This window comes from Micropterus dolomieu, linkage group LG06 (assembly GCF_021292245.1).
Source record: "Micropterus dolomieu isolate WLL.071019.BEF.003 ecotype Adirondacks linkage group LG06, ASM2129224v1, whole genome shotgun sequence".
NCBI classification, from domain to species: Eukaryota; Metazoa; Chordata; class Actinopteri; order Centrarchiformes; family Centrarchidae; genus Micropterus; species Micropterus dolomieu.
This window is the reverse complement of record NC_060155.1, coordinates 19,104,683-19,130,580: the sequence shown is the minus strand read 5'-3', so window position 1 is coordinate 19,130,580 and position 25,898 is coordinate 19,104,683. Positions and strand designations below refer to the sequence as shown.

The following is a 25,898-nucleotide window of genomic DNA, read 5'->3' as shown; positions in this document are numbered from 1 at the left end:
GGGGGGGGGGGGGGGATTGGAACATGCTAGTCCAAACTCTTCCACTTCCTTGACTTTGTGAATGACTGATGTAGCTGCAGGAAAAGGCCCCAACAACTAAAGGCTGATAAATGAACTTAGTCATCACATCACCTCAGAGCCTAGTTATGCAGTAATGTGCAGATGTCTGCAGATATATGTGACGACAGGAAAGAGGAGAGAGCAATAAAGCAGATCAAAACAGAGCATGTCATCACCCAGACTGTGCTGGATGGTGTTAACTGATGTAAATATAAAGTAGGATTACGGACATAACATTATGGAGGGAGACACTCTTCTTAATCAGCAGTAAATATTTGTAATTCATGACTTTTTAATAGTGTTATTCTTCGGTGATATTTGTTTTTGTTCAACTTTAACCTTACATATACTTGTGGTAAACATGACTGGCTTTTTTCATCTTGATGCCTAAAATGTGCACATGCGCCACTCGTGCGGTGTATGTGACACGTGTAAGTGTGTGTGTGTGTGTATGTGAGCACCTAACACCATGTGTTGGTGTGTGCCTCCAACCAAGGGCAAGGCGGGGGTTGGTCTGGTTGGTTGGCTCGGTGTGAGCTCTTTGTCAGAAGGGGGGTGTCGGGAAGAAGAGGGAGGCAGGATAACCAAGTGTTTCTCTCAACCGCCTGCTGATCTGGTTGCTGTTGGTGAAGAAGAAAAATATATTGAATACTGGAAAGAAACGACCAAAACACAAAGTAAATCACAATGTTATCTGACCCTAAAAAGAGAATTCACACTGGCAAATTACCTGAGCACAATCAAATGTCCAAACTAAGAAAAATGTTGAAAACATACAGACTGAGTGAACACAGCCTGGCCATAGAAAAGGGTCGTCACTCGCCACAGACAGAGCTGGCTACCAGAAGAGGAGAGACTCTGCTCCCAGTGTGACAGGGGACAGGTAGAAACAGAGCTGCACTTTCTAACCTCGTGCCTTAAATATAAAACATTAAGACAAAAACACTTTGCAAACATTTTACAAATATACCCCGAATTCGAATATATATCAGACACACAAAAACTCCCCTATATACTGGGAGAAATGCCAGAATGCTAAATCATTGCCACAAACTTAGGACAACCAGTGGGAACTCAGAATAGACAGATAAATGTGTCTATTCTCATGTTATCTGTCTAATTTTGTGAATTATTATTTATTATTATTGTTTTTTGTTATTTTAGTAATTGTTCCTTTATTTTCTATTTACTTTATTTTTAATATATATATATATTTTATTTTTTTTATTTTATTTTTTTTGCTTTATTTAAAGAACTGTATAAAATGAATTGTTCTTCTGTAATTTATTTGTAGCTTTGGCAATATTGGTGTTCATTCATGCTAATAAGGCTAGTTTGAATTGAAATGAATTAACTTTGCTTGATGAGATCTGAGGGGATCGGCTTTCAGCCCCTCATGTCCCTTTCTCTCTCTTTCTTTCCGCTCGCCCTCACTCTCTCGGAAGGACTGAAGTGGAACTGAAACTGGAGTGCGGCTCAAAGTCTGTTCAGAGCTGTAGTTGTCAGCGGAGAACGTTGTGACGGCGCTGCCTTGGTAACACTCTTTAGAGTTGGGGCGCAAGTGTTTTGGGAGAAGGTGGAGGTGGGGGGTGGCAAGGAAGAAGTGATAGCCTCGGGACAGATAAGCTCCAGGGAAGAAAAAGAGGGAGGGAACAAGGGAGGGAGGAAGCGGGAGCGGTGGGCAGCTCTCTGAGGAAAGAGGGAGTCTCTCTCTTTCTCTCTCAGTCAGGCTTGCCGGCTGCTGGTCTGCTCTTTCTCCTGTCTGCTCAGGTTCTCTCTCTGCCGCCGGCTGAGTTTAGCTGTGTTTTGAACATGGACATTTGAACATGGACTCGGGCTGAACAGCTACACGCAGCGAGATACGGGAAGAGCCACTGGGGATTCACTGTAAGCGGCTTGATCTGTTGTGTTGTCTACAAGGTGTAGTGTGTCATCGCTGAGATATGCCTCGCTGAAAGATACTGTTGCTTTTTCAGGAGTGTGTGTGTGTATTTGTGAAAGAAACAGAGTAGCCACACCAGCTGTACGTGGTGCAGTGGGACAATTTATGCAGTAACATAGAATGAATGCCTGAGGGTTAAAAGTAGCTGTAAATATGGTCAAATGTATGTTTACATTTGACAAGATTAGCCCATACACTGCTGCTGCTGTTAACCTTTTGTACTATACAAATACTTAACATTTTCTTCTCCTGTGGATGCTACTGTGCACTCAACCTCTCCTCTCTCTCTCTCTCTCCCCCTCCCTCCCCCTTCTTGCTTGTCTTCTGTCGCCTTTAATTCTCTTAATGGTATCGAGGCCCCAGCTGGCCAGCTGGGATACCCCTGTGTGTGTGTGTGTGTGTGTGTGTGTGTGTGTGTGTGTGCTTTTGTTGGGGAGAGAGAGTTGGGAGTTCTGGGATAAGCTACCTAGGATTTTCCCTGCTCACATACAATAATAGGATAGATCCTGCTTTCTATTTTTAAACTAGCTGTTTGTCTATATGTTACACCCCACAGTAGTTTTTCTCACAGTGTTGTTTAGTCTGTGGATTGGGGTAGGAGGGGGGTTTGTGTAGTCCATCCTGGGATAGACAGATAGCAGCTCTCCTTTCTGACGTTATCCTTTTGTTTTGTCAGCTGCTGACCTCCGTCTCTAGCTCTTCCATTGTTTGTGTTCTCTTTTTATTTCAGTCAAATCCATAGAGCCTTCCTCCACCGCAGCCTATGCCTGCTTTTTATAGTTAGTCCCTTGATTTAAATAATCGCTCTTCGATTTCTGTCTTCCTTGGTTGCAATTTGAGACCAGTAGGTTCTTTGCATCACACTGTTTGTGTGTTTGTGTGTGTGTGGATGTACTTTTCCCCGTCAAATGTCCTGGCACAGCACCCTGTGTTCCACTTTGTGCAGAGCGAAACACCATGTTGAGAGAGACAAGTGCCTCAATCATCTGTGTTTGTGTGTGTGTGTGTCTGTGCTACAATTATTCCCATTATCTGTGGATTATTGTTTGACTAATTGATAAATTGCCTAGTCTATAAAGTGTCAGAAAATAGTGAGTCAATATGACACCTTCAAATTGCTTGTTTTTTTTCGACCACCTGTCCATGACCCAAATATATTCAATTTACAATATTAAACAGAGAAAAGCAGCAAATCTTCAAATTTGAGAGCTGTAAACAGCAAATGTCTGGTGGCAGCGTGGTTCTAGAGATATAAATCTGACGGTCTGTCGGTCCACCACCTTGGTCCAGACTGAAATATCTCAACAACTACTGAATGTGTGTTGTGAAGTAAAAAAAAAAGTTTTTTTGGTTTAAAACCAAATACCTAGAAAACTATTGACATTCCTGTGTTAGGTGCTAATTAACAAACCTTAGCCTGCCAACACGCTAAGCTAAGATGGTCAACATGGTAACATTATACCTGATAAACATTAGCATGTTAGTATTGTCAGTGAGTAAGTTAGCAGTCTGACGTTAGCATTTAGCTCAATGCGCTGCTGTGCCTGAGAACAGCCTCGCAGAGCTGCAAGTACTGCTGTAGACTGGCAATGTTGTTGCTTAATAAATAACTTGATTAACAGATTAATTTTCTGCCAGTTGACTAATTAATACAGTGACTTATCGTTTCAGCTCTACAAAGAATACTTAGCTCCTCAAGCTCCCTCTGTTAAGTGTTTAAAACCATCAAGTGAAACCAATGATAATTAGTGGCCCAAATGCTGTTTTAGACGTCATTACATCATGACTGCATTTTATTTTTTTTTTTTAAAGTCATGGGTTGTGCCTGTCTGGTGTGGGTGTGACACATTTCTTCACACTCTTGTGCAAGCGATTCGGATGTTAGAGTGAGGCAGCAGCAGTGCGTCATATTCAGGGAGACTTTGATTCAGTTTCATTACTGCTGGGGTTGTGAATCTGCCCCCTGAATCTGCTGCCACCCCAGATAGCTTTATGGATAGTACCACCAAGGCCTTCCATGTGCATATGTGTGTATCCATATGTGTGTGTGTGTGTGTGTGTGTGTGTGTGTAAGAGAGAGAGAGAGAGAGAGAGAGAGAGAGATGAATAGGTTTGGCGTAGGTGTCCGTAAAGGAGTGCTCAATCACTGTAGCACTAATGGTCTTCCCTCAGGGCACCATGGATTTTAAGGTGTCACAGCAGGCATGAGAGAAATATATGAACAGACTGTGTGTGTGTGCATTTTCTCTTTTTCAATCTGTCTAAATACACTTGCAGTTCATTTTTTAGGCAACTATTTAGTTTCAATTCCTGCATCACCAATGACGCAAGTTCCCCAGTAAAGAAAAAGAGCGAAGGAGTTTTAGGTGGGAATTTTTCATTTTAAGAGAAGAGCAGATTAACGTGAGCAGAAGAGGGAGATGTTGGAGAGGGAACATGATTCATTAGGGAGACAGTGACTGGAGCTACTTCATAAAGTGTTCAGACTTTGATGGAAGAAAGAAAGGGAGGGAATCCGCTTTTCTGACTGGAGTGTGTCATTTCTTCCACAATGCATGCATAGTCTTTGTGTGAGGGGGTTTGTGCCCGTCTGTGTGTGCATGTGTACTTGTAAGCAGCTGTGTTAATTTGCTTGTGTTTGGTGTTTTGCAGACCGTGCTTCTGCTTCACGCGGAGCTCGCATTGATTGCCGCATTGGTAGATGCTGGGGCATTTGGTGGCAGGCCTGAGATAATTTGTACCAATTGTTAGTGTGTCCGCTCTGCTGTAGTCTCCACAGACTTACGGGTACAGTAAGACAGAGAGAAAGAGAAATAAGCAGGGAGACAAATTGAGAGGGGAGTAGGGTAGAAAGCGGAGAAAAAATGCAGTAGAGGGGGAAAAGGATAGAAAGTTGGAGAAAATAGAGGAGACAGAAAAGATAAAAACCAGAGTGATATCTCCTTCTTCAACTGCCTAATAAGTCCTGAGATGTCTATATGAGTGCACCACTTCTTCTCATCAGCTCAAGTCCCAGTCTGGAGTTTTGACATCCTGTTTGAAGCCAGACGGCACAGTTTATGTCTAGCTTTGGCATCTTCAGCTACCCAGGGATTCCCTCAATAGGAATGAATGTCAGCAACGTAGAGAGGATGGTAGTTTATTTGATGAAGTGGGTACAGCTGTTGCTATGAAGAGATACAGTATAAATGTGTCTTTAGTGTTTTTGTACACTGTGGTGCCCAAATGTCCCCCTCCCCCAGGAGTGGAAAGTGGAAGAAGTGACCTCTTTGTGAATCATTTTTCAGACGTCATAGGAATGAAGCAAAGTCACTGTAATTTAGCATGACAGTTAAGGTTCAAACAAGGTTGGAGTGGTTAAAAATTGGTTATGTAACAGTGGTAAAAAGTGAAATGGTCTAAGTTTAAACTGTGAACTAAGGCCAAACAACGTTGAGCAGAACTACAACACATCTGTCATAATGAGACACGTGAATTTAGTTTGGCCTTTGCCTATTCTCAAACTTCAAAATGTTTCCTTGGTTTTAGAGTTCTGCTGCTCTCCGTGATGAATTTCAAGCTTGACCAACATATCAGCGAGTGAGCAGTTTTTCAAATGAACACACCATCTAATTCTGCACTTAAATCAGAATTCACCACCACTAGAATAATTTGAGTTCACTGACCCTTGAAAGGTTATTCGGAAAGTTTATTTTGCACACTGCTGACATATTTGTTCCCTCCGAAAAAGACATACACCTCAATATTTCAGGAGGAAGCTGCTGAATTTCTCATGTGATAACAGACACGTGGACCGCCATTCCAAATGAATCTCCCCGGTGTTATGGTAGTCTTGGGGGGTGTTTCCAGTGTTTACGCTAAGCTAAGCTAAGCTAAGCTAACTGAATGCTGGCTAGAGCCTTATATTGAGCAGACAGGCATGGTAGTGGTATTGATCTTCTCATTTAACTCTCCGCAAGAGCGTGAATAAGCACATTTCCCAAAAATCCCTTCAAGATATTTATAAAATGTTCATTTACATTTGACTGCATGTGACTCGCTAAACAAAGCCCATTGTTTCCATGCATGGTATTAGTGATACAAGCTGTTTCTGCTGCCGTCACAGTGTGCAGGTGGCTGGGATGTGGACAAGCTGATCTAGGATGAAGGACACGCACGCACACGAGCGCACACTCTCAGGCCAGACGTTGATGCATGAACACAGAAACAGGAAGGCTGAATGACTGTCTAACTATTAGTCCTGATCTTGTAAGGCCCTTGTGATTTACTGGTTGTCAGACCCAAATGCACAATCACACACGTACAGTAAATACTACTGTAGTCAACATTACTTGGTTTCTGATATTCATAAGTTTGTATTTAAACATATCGCTTTGGATCCTGTGGAGTGCTTGACATGATTTCTGTGGAAAAGCCCACAGACGTTTGTGGTCTGTTCTTCGAGGGTGGTGCAGTATGAGTGAGAGGTTCCTCAGCAGTGTGTGTGTGTGTGTCACTTCAAAGCTTGTCAGCCCAGTCAGAGCATGCTGGACAGATTTTAAATGAAAACACAGTCTGAGGCAGTCTCTCACACACACACACACACACACACACACACACACACACACACACACACATACACAGTTGCCTCCCCTCATACAGCGTTACACACTTACAGACACACACACACACACACACCGCCCTCACATGCTTTTTAGTGACTGGAGCTTGTTAGTAGTACAGCAGGAGAGGCCAGATGAAGCCAGCCCACACACCAGGTGCTGTCTGTCTGTCCTCTCCCTTCTTGTCTCATCCTTTTCCACTTTGTTGACAAGGCTTTTAGAATATTTTCAGTCTTAATGTAACTTGTTGGTTCCTCCTAACCAGTCCCTCTCCTTATCTTTAACATCCATCCCCTGTAGAACCCATTTTTCTTATGTGATGCCCAAAGTCATAGTAGAGCTCAAACAATTTGTGAACTAATGTTGTTTAATATTGTTTAACATTAATTGGCAAATATTTTGATAATTATTTATTTATTTTTATTTAATTGTTTATTTCATTCATTTAAAACAATGCAACGACAGCATTTAACATGAATGAAAAGGAGCAGAAAGAAGTAAAAACTTATAATGTCTGTCCCCTATCAACACAAAATCATTTACAGTTCCAATTCATTTGAGCTGTCTCATGCAGCCGTCTCTTTTTCTAAGACTTCAAAACACAAAATTACATCAATAAAATTTATCTGCTATTTTGCAGTATTATATTTCTGCGGCATTGATATTTTAACATACTTCTTAAATATGTAAATAGACTTAGAAGTTTTAATTTTACAATCAAGACTGTTCCACAGACTGACTCCTTTGATTGTGATACATTTTTCCTTTACAGCCGATTTGAACCTGGGTTTTGTAAAAACCTCATTGCCTTTTAGTTCATATATACTTTTCCTCTTGGTGAATCTGTTTTGCAAATTGTTTGGTAAGCTTTCCAGATGAGCTGAGTTTGCTGAGTTTTTAGTTGTATGAATAGCGGATTAGTTGGATCTCTGTATCCGCTTCCACTGGTAATTCTAATCGCTCTTTTCTGTAAGAGTAATAAGTATAATTGAGTCATTGCTGAAGCCACTTCTCAAGCAAAGGTGCATAACATTTTCCAGTTTTAGCGTGAAAATAGTTACTGTTTTTGCTTATGTTTCGGATAGTACGCGATATCAATGGATATTTGACTGTTGGTGGACAAATAAAGAGATGTGAAGATATCACCTTTCACTTTGGGAAATTGGGATTTTTCAGTATTTTATGACATTTTCAAGCCAAAATGATTCATCAGTTCATCAAAATATAATAATCAACAGATTTACAGATGAAGAAAAAAGTCTTCAGTTGCAACCCTAAATCGTGTGTCAGTGGTGGGTCAGTGTGTCTGCATAGATCGTGCATAGTGTGGCACCATGTGATCTTCTGTGCCCTCCATACCTGTCTAACCCAGTTGAAAGTACAGCTGAAGGGTGGGTAAACCAGTGTGGTCGGTCCTAAAGGACTTGGCTGCAGTAGAAGAGAGAGATGGAGGGAAAGTAAACAACAGATGGCTGAAGCATGTTGCCGCTCTTCACAGCAGCAGACGCTGCGCCAGCCCACCACCAGCCTCCTGAGAGGTTACTACGCAACGGTGACCGTGACGACACGGGGTCAGAGGTCAAGTGCCTCCTTGATGACAGCCCATAATGCCAGATTGTCATCCACATGCTGTGCCAGACTGGTCCAGCTGACACACACAAACACACACACACGCACAGTTTAACAGTGTTAAACAGTGTTATCTTTGGTTGAAGTTTGGATGTGATGATTTCCATGCAGTGTCCACCCTTAACCCACCTGCCAGCCGTGATGACACACACTGAGGCAGTTTTCTGTGTCTGTGTGTGTGTGTGTGTGTGTGTGTGTGTGTGTGTGTGTGTGTCCGAGCACTGAACCCTCTCATGCTACGGAGTGAACTGAGTGGTAGCACACATTGGCTGCCAGCTGCCATGACCTCATTCACAGTGGGCGAGACAGAAACAGAGAGACAGAGAATGAGAAAATGCAAGCAACCAAAATGAGACAGAGGTGTGTGTGTGTGTGTGTGTGTGTGTGCTTGTGTGGAAGGCATAGAAATTTCATACAGAATTACAGCATGACCTCACTCTGGTGTGGTGGCTGACTGGTTTAGTGGTGATATTTCTGCTTGTGTCATCATTCTTTGGTTAAAAAATAAAAAACACTGAACGTAATTTTATAATAACTTTACTGCCGTTTACATTTTAAACAAATACAAACAGTAGCCTTTGTGAAATTGTGCTTTTAATTGTATTTTCACCTCAATATTTATTGGCTTCCATTTCATGTTGGTTCGTGTATAGAATGAGACAATAAACGGAATAGAGATACACCAAGAAAGCATTAAATAGGATTGCACATAATACTGTATTGTCAACAGTAGAACAAAGTTTAGGCTTCTGTATATATCTTTTATACTTTCATTTTTTTTACGCAGTGCAGCGTTGACATGTAAATAAGCTGTGCATCACTCCTATTGAGGTGTGAGACACTCTTACCAGAAGAACCGTCAGTTCAGCATACACATAAAAATAAATTGGTGCTTTGTGGCTTGTGGCAGTGGAGGTAAAGACAAGCAGCAAATAGATGAGACACACAGAGAGTTGTGTCATCTACTTCCCTGTCTACCCTGAGGTGTGACTGACTCTTTTCCTGTGAAGAGGAAGCACCAGCTCTCATTCCTGGAAGAGATCCCTACGTCAGCCTTACCACACAGAAGTGTGTGTGTGTGTGTGTGTGTGTGTGTGTGTGTGTGTGTGTGAGAGATAATCTTTGTAATGACTTTATGTACTAAAATATGGTGTTGAAGACTAATGATTGTTCAATAGAAATATTAAACAAATTCAATAAAACTATATATTTTTTTTTATACTGTACCCCACTGATGTAAAAAATGTAGGTTAAATATGTAAAGTCGTGTAAATTAGAGATACAGGCTTAAAATAAATATCAAAAGAAACAATAGGTCTTATTTTCCAATTATCATTCATTTGATCAACATAAATTAATATGAACATTAATTTTAAAAACGGATTATGATCTGTTGTTTCCAACACAGTTACCCATATCCAAAACTAACCAAAACTCAAAGTAAATTCAAATGAAACTGAATAAAACTGTCCCCCCCCCCCACACACACACACACTCGAAACTAACACATTACTGAGAAAATAACATAAAAATGGAAATTACATTCTAAAAATGAAACCACTATACCGACCGTGGTTATTGCTGACTAGGATTTTTATATAGATGACAGAATACAAACTGCCTGCTACTGTTACAGACTGCCTTGTGTATCACATTCTGTCCATCTGTCTGTCCGTCTGCCTGTCTATTGTATGTGAGGGTAAGCAGAAGTCAAGCTGACTTTTTCAACTTTGTTTCACTAAGGAATGGAGATAAATTATTACCTGGTGTTTTTGTTTTCCTCCCGTTGTGTTGATAGTTTTGCAGACTTGGGCAATACTCATTAAAGTTACATTGCCTAAATAAGAGCTTGCCGGTTTCAAATCTGGGCAGTGTTGCACAACTGGGGAATGTTTGCAGGGTTGCATGCATGTATTGGTATTGGCGTGTGACTTTGTTGGGAGGATGCAGGGTGAGTGAGAGGAAACGTGTGTGTATGTGTGCCTGTGTGCGTGTGCGTGTGCGTGTGCGTGTGAATGCTTGTTCATCCTGTTCATTGTTTATTCCTATCAAAGCCACAGAGAATCTGTGAAACAAGTTTTGCCAACACTTGCCATCAGTGTAATTCTCTTTCAGTTACTCTTTTTTTTCTTTCTCTTTTAATCATCCTCTCTCTTTGAATCTCTTGTTATTTTTCTAGCTCATTCCTTAGGCTATAGTTTACTGAAAGCTAGTAGCAATTAACATTTAGAGGGGTTAAAATACCTATTTTTTAAATCTATTTTTTTCTCTTGTCTCTCTCTCAGCAGGCGTGGCAGCAGCTCTGTCTTTCTGAAGACAATTGTGGCATGAAACCAGATCGCCTGCATCTTTCATTCATCACCTCCTCCTTCATCTCCCTCCACCACTCTCCAGTTAGGAACTCTCACCTCAGCTCCACCGCATTGATGAGGTAACGTCAAGCTCTAAGCAGCGCAGCACCCACCTGCACAAACACCACCCTACCCCCATCCTCCCCCTCCTTCTGTTAACCCTTGCATCGCAGCCATGGGACAGAAGATCTCTGGTGGCATTAAATCCGTTGATGGTCGCGGGGAAAGCGGTGGCTCCCCGTCCTACCGTCCCTCGGCTCATCGTCGACAGCACCCAGAACTGAGGGATCCAGATTTCTCCAAACCTCCAAGGCTGGATCTCCTACTGGACATGCCATGTGCTGGACTGGAGACCCAGCACCGTAATGCGTGGAACACTGAAGACCGGTCGCTCAACATCTTCATCAAAGACGACGATAAACTGACATTTCACCGCCACCCAGTCGCTCAGAGCACGGACTGCATCCGGGGGCGGGTCGGATACACACGGGGTCTCCATGTGTGGAAGATCCACTGGCCCTCACGGCAGCGTGGCACCCACGCCGTGGTTGGGGTGGCAACCGCAGACGCTCCTTTACATTCTGTCGGGTACACGGCATTGGTGGGGTCGGACTGTGAATCCTGGGGCTGGGATCTGGGACGCAACAGGCTCTACCATGACAGTAAGAACAGGGCCCACAGCTCGCTGCCCATCTACCCATGTTTCCTGGAACCAGAGGAGTCATTCACCCTGCCGGATTCTCTGCTAGTGATTCTGGACATGGACGAAGGGACGCTGAGCTTCATGGTGGATGGACAGTATCTAGGAGTCGCATTTAGAGGACTGAAAGGCAAGAAGCTGTATCCCATCGTCAGCGCCGTGTGGGGACATTGTGAAATATCCATGAAGTACATCAACGGCTTGGATCGTAAGTATTATACGCTATACCAACAACACATTATGAGCATGGCTGAGTACTGAAGGAGAGTACTCAATGCTGATTTTTCATGATATTTGTTACAATGGTTCATTGATGGTGAGGAAAAGCCAAGGTTTTCTGTTGAATGATCTTCCAACAAGTCAGAGCCATAGTTTGATGGCTGTTCAATATTAAAGAAAACTAACGGTGATAGCCCAGTCGGATTGTGACACCACATGTTCTTTGTTGTAATATTTTTCACTAGTTGTGTAACTCTATAAAGTCAGAGATTGTACATTTCACACCCTTTCTTTGACAACAGACATGGTGAAAGGTAGTTTGTCAATAGTAGCACGACAGAAAATTCACATGTTCTGCAATATTCGAGGGCAGAAACAGTTGAGGCGGTAGTTTAATTGCTCATCATGTGTCATCATCTGATATTGTGTAGTCATTTTTTCTGTAGAAGTCTTCTCTATGTCATTGCTTTGTTTCAAGCTGAACAAGCAAATATGTGAAGAAACGCTATTTTCTCATTATGAATTTGGGTTCTTTGCATAGTTTGGTATAAAAAAACGGACAGGAATTTGTTTTCCACTGTCTTCCACTTGTTTTCCACTGTTTTCCATCGGGTCATGTATGTTGACATGTTGTTGACCCTTAGGATATTATGTTTTACATTAAATACATCACAATTCTGTTTAGAGCTACTGGAACCGACCTCTTGGATGTGACGTTAATTTTCTCTTGTCCCTGTTGGAGCTTCTCTCAGACTAATTTTTCCAGATATTACTGAGCAGTTACTGGGCTAGGTACCTGAGGAAGCAAAAACAGATAATTTCCTCACATGGAATCTTACAAATTGTACCTGCAGGTATCAACATCATATTTCTTTTGTTTTGGCTGTTTCAGAGATAGTTTTTTTGGGTCACTTTCATGGCTAGAAGGGTTTGTTTTGCACTAAATTGTTCCTGATTGTAGCAACACCACATCTTGCTGTAGAAATGCATCAAGAGCTTGTTGTGTCTGTGTGAAACTGCTGTGGTTTTCCACGGTATGAGAGGGAGATGAGTTCAGAAAGAGCTGTTTGGATGTTATTCTGCCTGCTTTGGATTTAGGTTTTTGAATATGGTATGTTTTTGTTCTCAGGAGACGATGCATTCTGCGTGACTACCACTACATGTGTGTGTTAGGAGAGAAGAGGCAGGCTTTTCCTCCCATTGCAGTCTAAACAGTGACTCTTTGAACAGCTTGTTTGAAGAGCTCTTAGACACACATCATGGACACCTACACACATGGACGCACACCTTCCACAAAGGGAAAATGTGTTATGAAAACATGCTTATGATCTGACTACTCTGGCCGTCTCCCTCCCCCTGTATTTGCAGAACCACATAGGTCTTGTTTGATATCACAACAGGGTGTGTTTTTGTTTGTTATCGTGCAGAAAGCTGAAAGGAAACCCATCTCTCCCTGTGGTCTGATTTTTCTTTGCCCAATCACCCCAAATTCCTTTAAATTCTCTTCTCCACTCCGCACGACATCAAGAGCATGTTTTCTACCCCTAAAAAGAGGTCACAACCTTCATCTCGTCTTTAAATTGGATATTTTGGTCAACTGGCCAACTAGAATATGAATTAGAATGAAACACAAAAGAACAATTTTAAGATGTCAATTTCTTAACCTCTGGCTTAAGTCCTGCCCGACAGTTTGTGGGACGTCTGGTAATCTCCTACACTCAGGCTTAGTTCAAAGTACACACTTTAGCTGTTGAAAGCACCTCACCTCAGTCATTTTCCATTTATGGAGCCATCTGCTGGATTTCACGGCAAGTCTGTGTGATGGCCCGACTGGGGGAGAATATGGAGAATATTGAGTGTGTTCAAAGCCCTTGCTTCTACAAGCGTATAGAGTTCATGCTGTGAAACGAGGTTTGACTGTTGAAAATGTGCACAGCTTAATGCAGGAAGGAAAGTGAAGGTTGAAAGACTCATCCTGAGAGGTGTATCTTGTGCGTGGAGAAAAGGAGGCAAGCAGGGTTGTGTGTTTATGAGAAACGGAAAGACACAGAGCTGGAAATAAAAAAGAAAAATACTAATAGATAAGATTGTAAAACTAGTAAGTATGTAGCACGCTAGCAACCTGGGAACATGCTTGTGCTAGACCATCACAATAGCTCCCCGAGCCTTTTTCTGCTTTCTCTGTACCGGATCGTTAGCTCTCTCCTGGCATTTCATTTTTGGGATTGTACAGAGTTACTCTCTGAGCTAACAAGCTTGCTAACTGTCAGGAATTATGGCGCCACAAGGCCAATAAGCTTCCTCTGTTTTGTATTCTTCACCTCTGTGTTTTCCTAAAAGGTCAGCACTGTCGAGATGGTTTGCTACTGGTCAACAGGGCAAATTCGGAGTTCACTAAATATGAACATTTTTGCTAGAACTGATGGATTTCACCACAAAATTTTTGAATTCAAAGACTTGTGTGACCAGGACTTAAAACTGTTGTTTCCTGTTCGAAATCTGAGTCTGAAAAGGGACTTAAATATGCAACTATGCCTCCGAAACTCAGAAAAAATAAATAAATGACATTGTGTGTGTGCGCGCACCAACGAACGAGACAAAGGTTTACTTGAGAGACGAGCCTCAGGTAGGGGATATAAACTTGGACCACCAAATCTAAAACAATGCTTTTGGTTTCTCATTCCATTCACATATAATCACATTCATAACTGAGAGGTATTTTCGGGTCATTAGTGCTCCAGTCGTAGCTTTGAATCTGAAAGACCATGATGAGGGTAATATCTCAAGATTTCATTCAGAGGTGAAGTAAATAGCCTCAGTGAGCTCTCTTTGTTGCCAAGGTGGCAAACAGGGTATGATTACAGTCTGTGTAGCGGTTTCGTTCACAATCTCGGATAGTGAGAATGGAGTCATACGGATGGAATGGAGCATAATCGCTGTCTGCCTGTGAGTGTAGGAGTGTGTTTGAATAGCAAATCAAGTATGTGGTCAGCTAGACAGACATTGCATTATGTAGCTGTCTTTTGCTGCTTTCTTCTCCTGATAATTGATTAGTGTATCATTTGTGAGATGTGCAGATGAATTTAAATCTCAATAAGTGTAACTTATAATTCTGTTGTGCGTGTTTATGAGCGTGTGTGTGTGTGTGTGTGTCAGTGTGTGTGTGTGTGTGTGTGTGTGTGTGTGAGGCTGGTCATGAAAAATCCTCTGGGTAGTTCGGTAATGACTTAATCTAACAGGCCTTCCCATGAGAAGACGCTATTGGATTGTTTGTGAATTATAGTTGTGAGGGGAAACACCACGACTGCAGGGTATTAAAAAGAGATTTATAGACGCGGCGTCTCCTCGCCACAAACAGTTTGTTTTTCTCATCACTCTGGCTCAGGTCCCACTGCACCAACCAGCATTTGATCATGACTTTGCTCCACATTAGATCATTGCTCCTCCACCTGCAGTAACACAACGCATAACCAGTGAGACATAGCACCGACAGCACTCTAGGCTGATGGTAATTTTGGGAAGATCACACAAAGCAATCAGGGTCAGGTAAGTATGTGTAATAAGCACTAATGCAAAGAAATGCTGAGCGAGGTTCAGACTGCATTATGCTGTAAATGTGATTTAAATTATTCATCCTTCCAGCACTCTGACTTCAAAGAATTTGTCCTCTTCCATCGAGAAGTGAACAGTGTCCCTGTTTGCCAGATAGTGTGTGTCTGAATTGTTACTACATTGCTTAACATGTGTACCAAATTTATTTTGCTGCATTGAAGCACACTCTCATCTGCTTCTGTCTAATGTGTCTAATGTCTCGCTCACTCACTCACTCACTCACTCACTCACTCACTCACACTCACACTCACACACACACACACACACACACACACACACACACACACACACACACACACACACACACACACAGAGCTCTGTGTTCTCTCTCGTCCTGTCTCCATAATTGTACCAATTAGCAGTGCTTTGATTCACTACAATGGGAGCTGTCTTAGCTTCAGCCCCGATATGTGCCACTTCCTCTCTTTCTCTTTTTATTCTTCTCTTCTCTTTGTACTCGAAACACACATAACACTACACTCCAATGCAGAATCTGGCAGTTTAATGTTGCCTTCCTTATCAGCTAATAGACAAACCACCCTGACTATAATGTCAGACCTTTTCTGGACCATTAGAGGCTATTGTTGGACTCACATATTGCTGCTATCAGGTGAAAACCTTGTAAATCTAATTTGGGAGTTTTAACTTCAGTTGAAGGCTACATAGGCTCTTTCTTTCCTGTTAGTGAAGATAATGCATGTTTTTCCCAGTTGCTTAAAAGTTGACATTAAAGGTTCTTTATGCAGCGGCTGTGATATGATTCACCAGCACAAACCAGCAGACAGGACCATGTTATTACTGTCTCAAGAGACTGTGAGGGAAGCATAGAGAGGAGTGTGGAAAAGGGAAGTTGGGTTGAAAAGATGGAAAGACAGTGACAGAATGGAAGAAAAACAGGGAGAGAGAGTTACAACATTGAAAAGTAAAACTAGGATTAGATCTGAAAGAAGCAAGGAGCATACTGAAGTTTTATCAGGAGAAGGACAGAGTCAGAACACAAAGGCAATGAGAGGGAGGGTGCGAACAATAAGGACAGGAAGCAGAGAGTTTGCGGGGCGGTGCAGTTGTGTGGGATGATGTGAAGGAGGCAGCGTGACACTGACACTCAACTGATCAGCTTCCTGAGCTGTCTTAAGACGGAAAATTGGCATATTTTCAAAAAAGTTTCTAAACAACATTGCAACACACCCACATCCCTGCACCATCACTTTGTCTGTTTTAACTGCTCTTTGTGAAAAATGACAAACACACAAAAAGCCGCTGGACTTCCAACTGCTGAAAGAAATGTGGCATTTGCAGCCTGCAGACACAAACACTAACTCGGGAGGGATTAACTCATACTTTATAGTTAGAATCACAATTACAGGCTTATTCAGGCACAGTCACATTCCAGCAGTGCCCCCCCCCCCAAGCCGAGCCTGACACTCTGACCACTCACATGAGCTTCCACACTCGAGGCCAGACCTGAACCTGCTGCTGTCGCCGCCGCTGCTGCTACTTGCACTTGATCCATTCAGGACAGGCTAGTTTACATGAAGGCCATGTCATCCTGCGGTTACATTCGGGATGGAGGGTTGGCCTGCACAGTTACGGGTTAAAGTGTTCACCCAAATCACGAGAAAGCATTTTCTTGCCCCTTGTGACATTAAGTCATGCAGATAATTTCGAGTTTATCTGCTGAGGTTTTGAGATATTCATCTCTCAGACTTCTGCCGCCACTGCAGTACAATGACAGTGGAGTTTAATTTGTGCTGCTCAAAGAACTGATAAATTAAATCAGGAAAACTCAACAGCACCAGATTCTTCCAGAAACAACTCAGTCACTACTTTCTGCTGAAGAAATCTGTTATCTGTAGACAATTTTGTGTAAATGTGGGGAAAATATTTTTCTGGAAAAAAAATGCTCTTCTTTTGAGTTTTTCCAAGTGCTTTTGTAAAACTTACAGTCACCTTCACTGTATTTACTTGGCAGCACAAATGTTTAGACACGTAAAAAAAATGTTTTGATTTGAGTGATGTGATCATGTAACACCGGCTTATTTCCAAAAGGTTGGGTTTACCTCAGCTCTGCTTGGTTCGGTGCACTTATGTTTCACTCTGTGCCATTGCAGGTTGTTCATCAGTGTTTGAATTATAAATCTCCCTGGTGGACACAGTGACTCAGCTTTCCAGTGGCAGCCCGGTTGTTAGCAAGCTATCGCTGTATGATATGTGGGTCACTGGGTTAGTTCTTTAGCTTAACTTAGCTGCTAGCTGCCAGCATAATGGCTTGCACCGTGCTTTTTATGCGTCCCTGATTTGTGTCCATCTGCTCTTTACTGTCACATGTGCATACATGTCTTTCTGCTTTTTTTCCTCTTTTGTGTTTGTTTCTCCGGAAGTGTTGGCTCCTGCGCATTTAGAAAAGCCATCAGCTGCTTCTCGCTAGAGCCCACTCATAATACAGGCACACAAAGAAAAGTATGTGCTGTGTGTTCTTAAATTACCCAGCCCTGATTTTTAGTCCCTTCAACACACACTTTTAATGCAGCTGAGTTTAGGTTAGATTGATTATTTAAAATGCATGCTCTGGCCAATTGTTCCCTAAATTTGAGAGAGCGGTTTGCGTTTGCACCTGTACTATAAACTAATATGCTAATATGCTAATTGTGCTAATTTTAATAGTGGCTAATTTACAGTACCTACGCAGTCACTGAATAGCTTCTGCAACATGTCTGAGTGGAAGCTATCAACCAATATTCTCTCCACATTTAATGTCCCTGTTGGATGGATGCCTCTGCCAACTATGCAACTATGTTCTGTGACTTCGCTCTTCTTGACATAATCTAACAAAAATGTCCAAGATTGACTGCTCTAAAACTGCACCACAAGATTATGTGACACAAAAAAGGCTCCGACGTATGTTTGAAAGTGCCGCATGTTTCCCTCTTCATCCTCTCATTCCTTGATCTCTAAACACCCTCAGCTCCAGCATGGAACAGTGGTCTCATGTCAGTGAGCTTATGATCAAATATTTAACAACAGTGATGAATAGAGGAGAGGGTGGAAAAGAGGGAAAAGGAAAACATAAAAAATACAAGACGACAGAGAAAGAAAAGAATAGGAATGGGGAAACTGGCGACACTTGAGAGAAGAAAGACAAATAGAGAAACCTGTAAAAACAGAAAGCCTCAAAAGTGAAGATAGTGATTTTCTGCTGTCTAGTGTCAAAGCTTTCAGGAAAGATGCCCGTTGACTAAAAGGTATAAATAAAGAAGCAAGAGTGAGAAAAGAGGAAAAAGAGGCTAAAATGGAGAGAATGTGAAAAGAAATAAAGGAGAGACATTAGAGATGAAGAAGACAAGTGTACAAGTAACAAGTGAGAGAGGGCGAATTGAAAGTCATGTCAAGTGATTGCTGTCACTTCTTTGAAGATCACATGACCTGATAAGTGATGGCATGAAGGAGGAGGGATGCTCAGAGACGAGGGAGGCAGTGGGGAAAACTAGGTACTAATGAAGGGCTGCAGGACAAAACTTTAAATAATTAGTGAAGATAAGAGTGCTAGATATATAACAATGTGTATTTCTATAATAGAACTCATAATTAACACTATGATATTGAAGTGAACAATACACATATATCAGACTAACAGAATAATATTCTACAGCCGTGCTAGCAGCTCTGTGAGGCTGGAACAGCCAATTTTTTGATCTAAATGCTAACGCCAGCATGCTAACAACCTGATGTTTCACAAGTATAATGTTTACCATGTTCTCCAGCTTAGTTTAGTGTGTTTGTGTGATAACATTTGCCAATTAGCACAAAACACAAAGTACAGCAGAGGCTGATGAGAATGTGATATGTTTTGCAGGTTACTTGTAATCCCCCCTGTCCAACAGAAAAAACAGTAACTACGGGGGTAATTTTGATGTTATTTCATTCCAAAGAAAAATAGGTATTTTTCTGGGCTTGAGAAAGTCATCTTAAAATAGCTGTTGACTTTGCCAGGGCATCCAGCTCTTCTTCTTTTAGACCTGCTGTTAAGTGGTGTCTTCGTTACAGTCGATCATGCAACTTTAATTGACTGTCTAAAGCCCTGGGTTGGTTTACAGGTACAACACTGACCTGGTTTAATTCCGAACCTTAGACCGATTCCCAGACTGCGATTAAGCCAAGTTCTGGACTAAATAAACCAATAAGCCTTTATAAACCAGATCAACTGCAGGGTTAGGGTTAGGATTAGGGGAAAGGGTTGGGGTTATGGTTAGTTATATAGTATAGACCATTTGTACACTATATAAAATTGGTTTTCTCAGAAGGTTTCTGATTATCCTTGATTCAGCCTAGTCTTAGAATAACTAAACCAATTTCCTATAGAAAGATTAGAGTTAACGCAGGACTCCAAAAATCTACTGTTTAACCCCAATTATTTGGTGTCTCGACACTACTGGGTTTTTTTCTGTTTTTCTGCTTATATTGTTTGTATCTGTTTCTACTCATTGATTGCACCACATTAATCAGTTTTTATTGACCCATTTCAGCTTTTACAGGCAACTTCAATCCAGTGCCACGCACACCTGCTCTCTGTAATGAGCACTAACCCCAGGTGCTTGACATAACTTTTTTTAACATACATAATGAAAAAAAAATTTAACATACATAATGAAAATATTTTTAAAAAACTGTTACCAAAAACACTTTTAAAACGAGGATATACTATTCTCCTGATTAAATTAATGTCCTAAACAGGAAACCAGTGGCATTGATTGATTCACAGATTTAGCTGTCTCTATAGCAACCTGTTACCTGACTGCCAACACCTTCACCTGCGTGCCTTGCTGATATTAAAAGCTGGATGCTGGAAGCTTTCGTATAACACAAAGACAGAAGATTTAGAAATACATTTTTTTGGTTCCCTCCTTTACTACTGAACAAGGCAACCTATACTCCAAAGTAAAAGAGGCGGTCACCGGTCAGTTGCAGAATGATAGCAGCCTACGTTTGATGAGGAGATAATAGGTAATAGAAAGGGTTCTTGTATTGATTGGTCATCTTTACACATTTATATAAAAGTGCTGTGTGATGTGTTACAGAAATATTACTCATGTAGTTGTGTTGTACATTCTTAAGTGTTATGAAACATTTTAATTTGAGAGTATTTGTCTTTTACATACAGTTAATTCAGCAATTTCAGTGTTATTTAATTTCTCAGTACAAAAACATGTTATTATCTCCATTTTTGTCAGAGTTTGTAGTTTGGGTTGGTCTTAATATGAAAATGCAACATTGTCTCTCAAACATTCTTTAAAACATCTTTATATTCTGTGCAGACTAACCAGTAATTAAGGGTTTAGTTTTACTGTGAACAGTAGCTCTGTACAGACAATTCATAATCTGTTAAGTAAGCATGATAATGTAGGTTTGCATGTGTGTGTGTAGGTGTGGTTGTTGCCTGCAGAACAGTTAGTGTGACCAGTTATAGCAGCTGCTTTTAGTCACATTTCTCTCAGACAATGTGCTTATGTGTGTAACTTTTAGACAACATTAATTTACATTCCTTTGCAATAGCAGAGCTCATTAAATGGACTTTTGTGTGCTTTTGTGTGTAGCATGTGCGTTTTTTTCTCCATGTAAACCTGCTATAAGCAGTCCATGCGCACCACCAACACCAAAATCTATCTATAGAGCAATTAAATCAATCTTCCATGCTAGCTTAGTTACCAACAGTCAAGTGAATATTTTTACCCCAAATTTGGATAGTTGAATAAAAAATGAAAACTTTAGAAATACCCCACAGGAAAAAATTGGAAGTGTTTCTACATTGCATCACTTTTAGTTGACATTACTATTTATTGCATTTCCGATTAGCCTCTTTATCTAAACACATCATAATTCACATTAGCATACTTGTATAAAACCTGAGCCACATAGACACTGACAACAAGAGGAGGGAATAATACGAAGCTCAGGGGGTAAAGATGAAGGTGTAAAAATTAACTAAAAGGCCACCGTGGGAGAAGAAAGCAGAGAAAAAGCATGAAATCCTGAATGTTGGTGCTTCCCTGGGAGTAGTCACGTACCTGTGAGAGCTGGCAGGTTAACATTTCCCTACTGTACCACCAGTATGTGTGCTAAAAGTCCTGCGCTTAGTACTATTAGTGTTGTGTAAAACAGAAACGGCCCTGTGCGTTGAGAGACACTGAGAGAAGATGAGAGACCCACTGAATTACTGCAGATGTTATTTCACACCTGATTATCGCTCGATTTATTCCCGTACTCTGTTAGGACCGATCCATTTCCCCTCATCTGTTCCACGTTGTGTGTGTGCGCACGTGTGTGTGTGTGTGTGTGTGTGTGTGTGTGCGTGTGTGCGTGCGTGCGTGCGTGTGTGTGTGTGTGTGCGTGTGCGTGTGCATGTCATATAGAGAATCTATCCAGACATATGTATTGGTGGAAAGATATTGCATTTACTGTATTTGGACTTTACCACGGTGTCATTACTTTCAGAGCAGGTCAGTCTGTGGGAGGCTCATTTCAATGCAATTAAAATGCTCTCAACAGCAATAAAAATCTTTTGATAGATTAGTTTTGCCTTGCAGTCAGTTAAGCACCGCAACACCAGCCACCAGAGATTCAAAGAAATGTTTGAGAGCAAGGAAAGCCGAGGACCTGAATTCAGTTTTGAAAGCTCAGCAGTCGCTTTTTAAAAACCCATAAATCCCATGTTTAACGGTGCCGACTAGACTATAATGGTGAGCCACGCTTTTTCCCAGACAGAAGTGCCTTCTTTGGATGAGAGGTTTTATAAAGATAGAAGAAGGAAAAGACTGTTACATTTACCTGTTTGACATGCATTGGGAAAAAAATCATGGCAGCATGTAATGTTTTTCATTGCAGGATAGAAAACTAAAACCAAAGTGAAACATTCATTTATTAAATCCGCCACCAACACAGAGTCACACACAAAGGTCCAGTAGTATTAATAGGGCGATCCAATCACTCTCTGTCTCTGTAATGAATGAGAGCGAGATAATCTCTCACGATAATCTTCATCTCCTTCAATCTTTGTTCAGCAAGCTGTAGGATCGGCCCCTAATCATCACTTTAATTTGGCCTCCTGACATTACGAGTTAACTGACAGGCTGGTTTCCTTTGTGCTCTCGTGGAATCCGTTCTATTTAAAGGTCTCTCTGCCCTCTCTCTTTCTCTCTGTGGCATTTATCTGCACGGAGAATGAAACTCTCTTGATTTATTCAACTGTTACATTCGCTACTTCTTCATTTTGTGACTCTGCTGTAGATGTTGTTTTCAGTTTGGTCAGTGAACACTGTGTGGTTGCACTACAAGCTGGGAGTTCAGTTAGAGTTACCTGCAGGCAGTGAGCGCTCGTGGTCAGTTAACACTGTCTCTCTGTTTGAGATGACCGTTCTCTGACTGTTGTTTCTCTTGCTACACATAAAGGGGAACTAAAGTCTGTCTGTGAACTCACTCTGAATTGTCTCCATCTGTTTCTGTTGAAGACATGTTGTACCGTTTCCATGACAATACTTCTTTAACATTTCCCGTTTGCAAATCTTGTGAGGATGATGTCATGACTTCGGTCAGGTGAAAGGGCTTGCCTTTGCTCTCAGGAATCTTGCAACAGAGAGCATACACGTGATGTAATGGATTTGCTTTGTGTCCTTGAGAAGCCTTTTTTTAACCTTTTCCATCGTGGAAAGTTGACAGAGCACGCTTGCTCTTTTCTAGCTATTTCCCAGTTCACTCTCAGTTTCTCAGTTTCCCACTCACACGTGGGTAGACCTTTACTGTCTGCCACTGGAAAGCCCTAGTGCAGCCGTTTAGGTTCAAAGGCATCATAACACTCTCTTCTTTGGTCATTCAGTGACAAACCTAGTGAGAAACTAGGTTTTGCAGGTTAATGGAAAATGCGTTTATATGCACTTTAACCTGATGTCTGTAAATCCACATATACGTGAAACAAGACACATTCCACGCCATTGTTATCACAGCAAGTTTTTGTCATGCACATTTGCACATGTAAAAAGCTTATTAGAAACTTGGTTATGTGTTTACAAGAAATTGAGGCTCAACCCCCTCACCCAATTCTGAACACCTGCTTACTTACGGTAAGTGCATGTAAACACCGTGATAATCATCCGCCCTGTAAGCCACTGCCTGCCATACAGTACAGTAATGATTCTCAGGCTGATGTTTTCTTTATCATTCTCATAAAGTAAAATATTGTTTTTTATTTCTGCCCAGGTCAGGTTTATATGACCTGTGATGAATCGCACACACCTGCTGGCGTAGCCATGGTGATGCTGTAAACCTAATGAGACCAGGATGTGATGTGCGTTGTTCACTTCAATATTTTCCTTGTTGTATTTAAGTAAATTAAGAAGGGTAAATAAAAGCAAACCATCTGTGACTCAGTATGCAGCTGGAACATTTTCCACTGACATTGTTTTTTTCAGTTTCAAAGGTCAGTGAACATGCATTGTGCGCTCAGGATAACTCTTTACTAATGTCTACAATTAGTGTCTGCGTTGCTCTGAATATTCTAACTGTTTTGCGTGTCGTAACCTTGGAGACCAGCAACCCAAAGTGGCTGTGCAGGGCTGAATCTGGCCTCCGTCACATTTCTCTTTAGGAGCACAAACTGCATGTTCTGGCCTTTTGCTCTCCTTCAAAACAAATTAGGCAAAACAGCAAATAAAGACTTTCTTTTGAGAAATTCACAGACCCACGGACTTTTGCAATGTGTGAAATGTTGAGTAACTGTGTTTTAAGGTCAAAACTTTGTAACATTGTGATATGTGTCTTCAACCACATATATTGGGAAGTCAGACTCAACCTGAAGGTCATAAATTCAGATCTAACCTATGGTGAGCTCCATTTCATTTCTAATCTTGTTAGATATACATGTACATTAAATAAAATAATCCTTATGCTTTAGTCTTTGTTCTGAGAGTAAGTTATTCTGCAGAAGGATTGTTTATATTTGAACTCACCTACCAAACAAATACACACCTCCCTTCGGCACTCCCTCAAAAGCACCACCCTCCAAATGTGAAATCTCTGTGGTTTCCCCAGCATTAAAATGCCTTTGGCTGGGGATGCACCAAATGTTCGGCCACCGAAATTAATCTGCAGAAAATAGCAAAAAAAGCACTTTCTGTGTTCGGCCTAATAAGTCAAAACACTGAATAAATTTTACCGAAACAATTACGTTCATATGTTGGCAGTGTGGAAGCAAAGTGTCCGAGAAAGACGCAAAAATCGCTCTTTGCAGACATTGTTCTGCTGAATTGTCTCCTACCACATCCACATCTATCGAACCGCTTTGAGGGTTTATGTCACTCGTTTCTGAGTAAGCTAGCCGCAACTAAATTTGGAGTGCACATGTATTCAAGCCTTTATGGTAACTGAAATGGCCTAATGCGACCTGACAGGCATGTTAGCGACTTTATCCTGTCATTTTCTGTCTTTACAAACAGAAGTGTTGCAGTATGAGAGTCCTACCTGAAGAGAGGCTATGAAGTCTTCATGTTGTGCAATATGAGAACCACATACAACATTATTTATGAAATTGGGTCAGACTTGATGAATTTAGCGCGAGGATACACACATGACAACGTCCGATTTTCAAATTAAGGTGTCTATACGGTATGGAAATAAGATTAATTGGATTATATTCACAGAAAGTATAAAACATTACATGTGTCCATTAAAAGTAAATGGAAATACTACTACTACTCATACTTCACCAGACCCTCTTGGGCCTCGGACCCACACACCATAGTCTCTCCAAATCCTGTGGGAAACACTGAGTAAAAAGCACATTTTGACTATTTAATTTATGCAATGGTAAAAAAAAAAGGAAAATAAATGGAAAAAATGGGAATGTACTTGTTCGGTATTAGGTATTCAGAATTTTTTTTCATTATATTCGGTTTCAGCTTTGGCCAAGAATTTTCATTTCGGTGCATCCCTACCTAAATTATATCACCAGGCAAGGCCTGTTCTCATCACCAGGCAAGGCCTGGTGATATAATTTGCTTCCCTGTTTATACTCTTCAGATCTTTTCCCCTTTGGCTGTTTCTCGGCCATCTCTCCTTCTTCACTGTGCCTGGCGTCCAGCACTTTTGATTGTACCAATGTATAGAATTCTCTCCCCCACTGCCCCCCTGCCCCCATCACTCCTGCACACGAGCACTAACTTCACCTGTTGCTGATTGGCTGAAACAATGTTGTGTGTTAAGGTTCGCACCACTTTCTTTGTTTTCCATTCACAGTCAGGGCTGTGTAGGAAAACTGGATTTTTTTTTCAGAGCACCCACAAAACCGAGAACTAGCAAAACAAATCCCTGAAACGGCGAAGAAAAAATACAACTGAAGTGACTGAAAACACAGTGTCTTCAGCTTTTGACTTGAGGTTAAAATTCCTACAAGAAGCATTCAAAGTGTTCGCTACTCGCTTATCAAAGACGGCGTGATTTGTGTTTGTTAATTAAATCTATGATAGGATTTTAAAATGAGTGTTGAACAGCAGAGGGCATGTTTTTTCATTTTAGCTGACACTGGTCACCTTTTGCCCCTCACACACCTGTAACACTGCAGGTTTCAATTACGCAAGCAAGTTAGTGTTATGTTGAATGACAATTTGTCACCATATTACACAACTGGTAGAATCTGCACACTATACATTTGGAAGCATCACAGATCTCAAAGATACACTTTTTTATTTTGCTAGAAAACTTCTTGCTTCTATATCTCCTGTGAAACAGCAACGTGACTC

General features: G+C 41.3%; 1 protein-coding gene across 6 annotated transcripts in view; it reads left to right on the top strand.

Moving 5' to 3' along the window:
* The window catches only part of LOC123972444 (SPRY domain-containing SOCS box protein 4-like), an 81,128-nt gene that overhangs the window by 33,114 nt on the left and 22,116 nt on the right, over nucleotides 1-25,898 (top strand). For 2 of the 6 annotated variants that reach the window (XM_046051951.1, XM_046051949.1), the window contains exon 2: nucleotides 10,521-11,491. In XM_046051951.1, the coding sequence (XP_045907907.1) occupies nucleotides 10,759-11,491 (733 nt within the window). In that variant the 5' untranslated portion in view covers nucleotides 10,521-10,758. Of the gene's footprint in view, nucleotides 1-1,810; nucleotides 1,948-10,517; nucleotides 11,492-25,898 lie in introns of those variants that run through there. The other 4 variants (XM_046051952.1, XM_046051950.1, XM_046051953.1 and 1 more) reach the window with 3 other exon arrangements.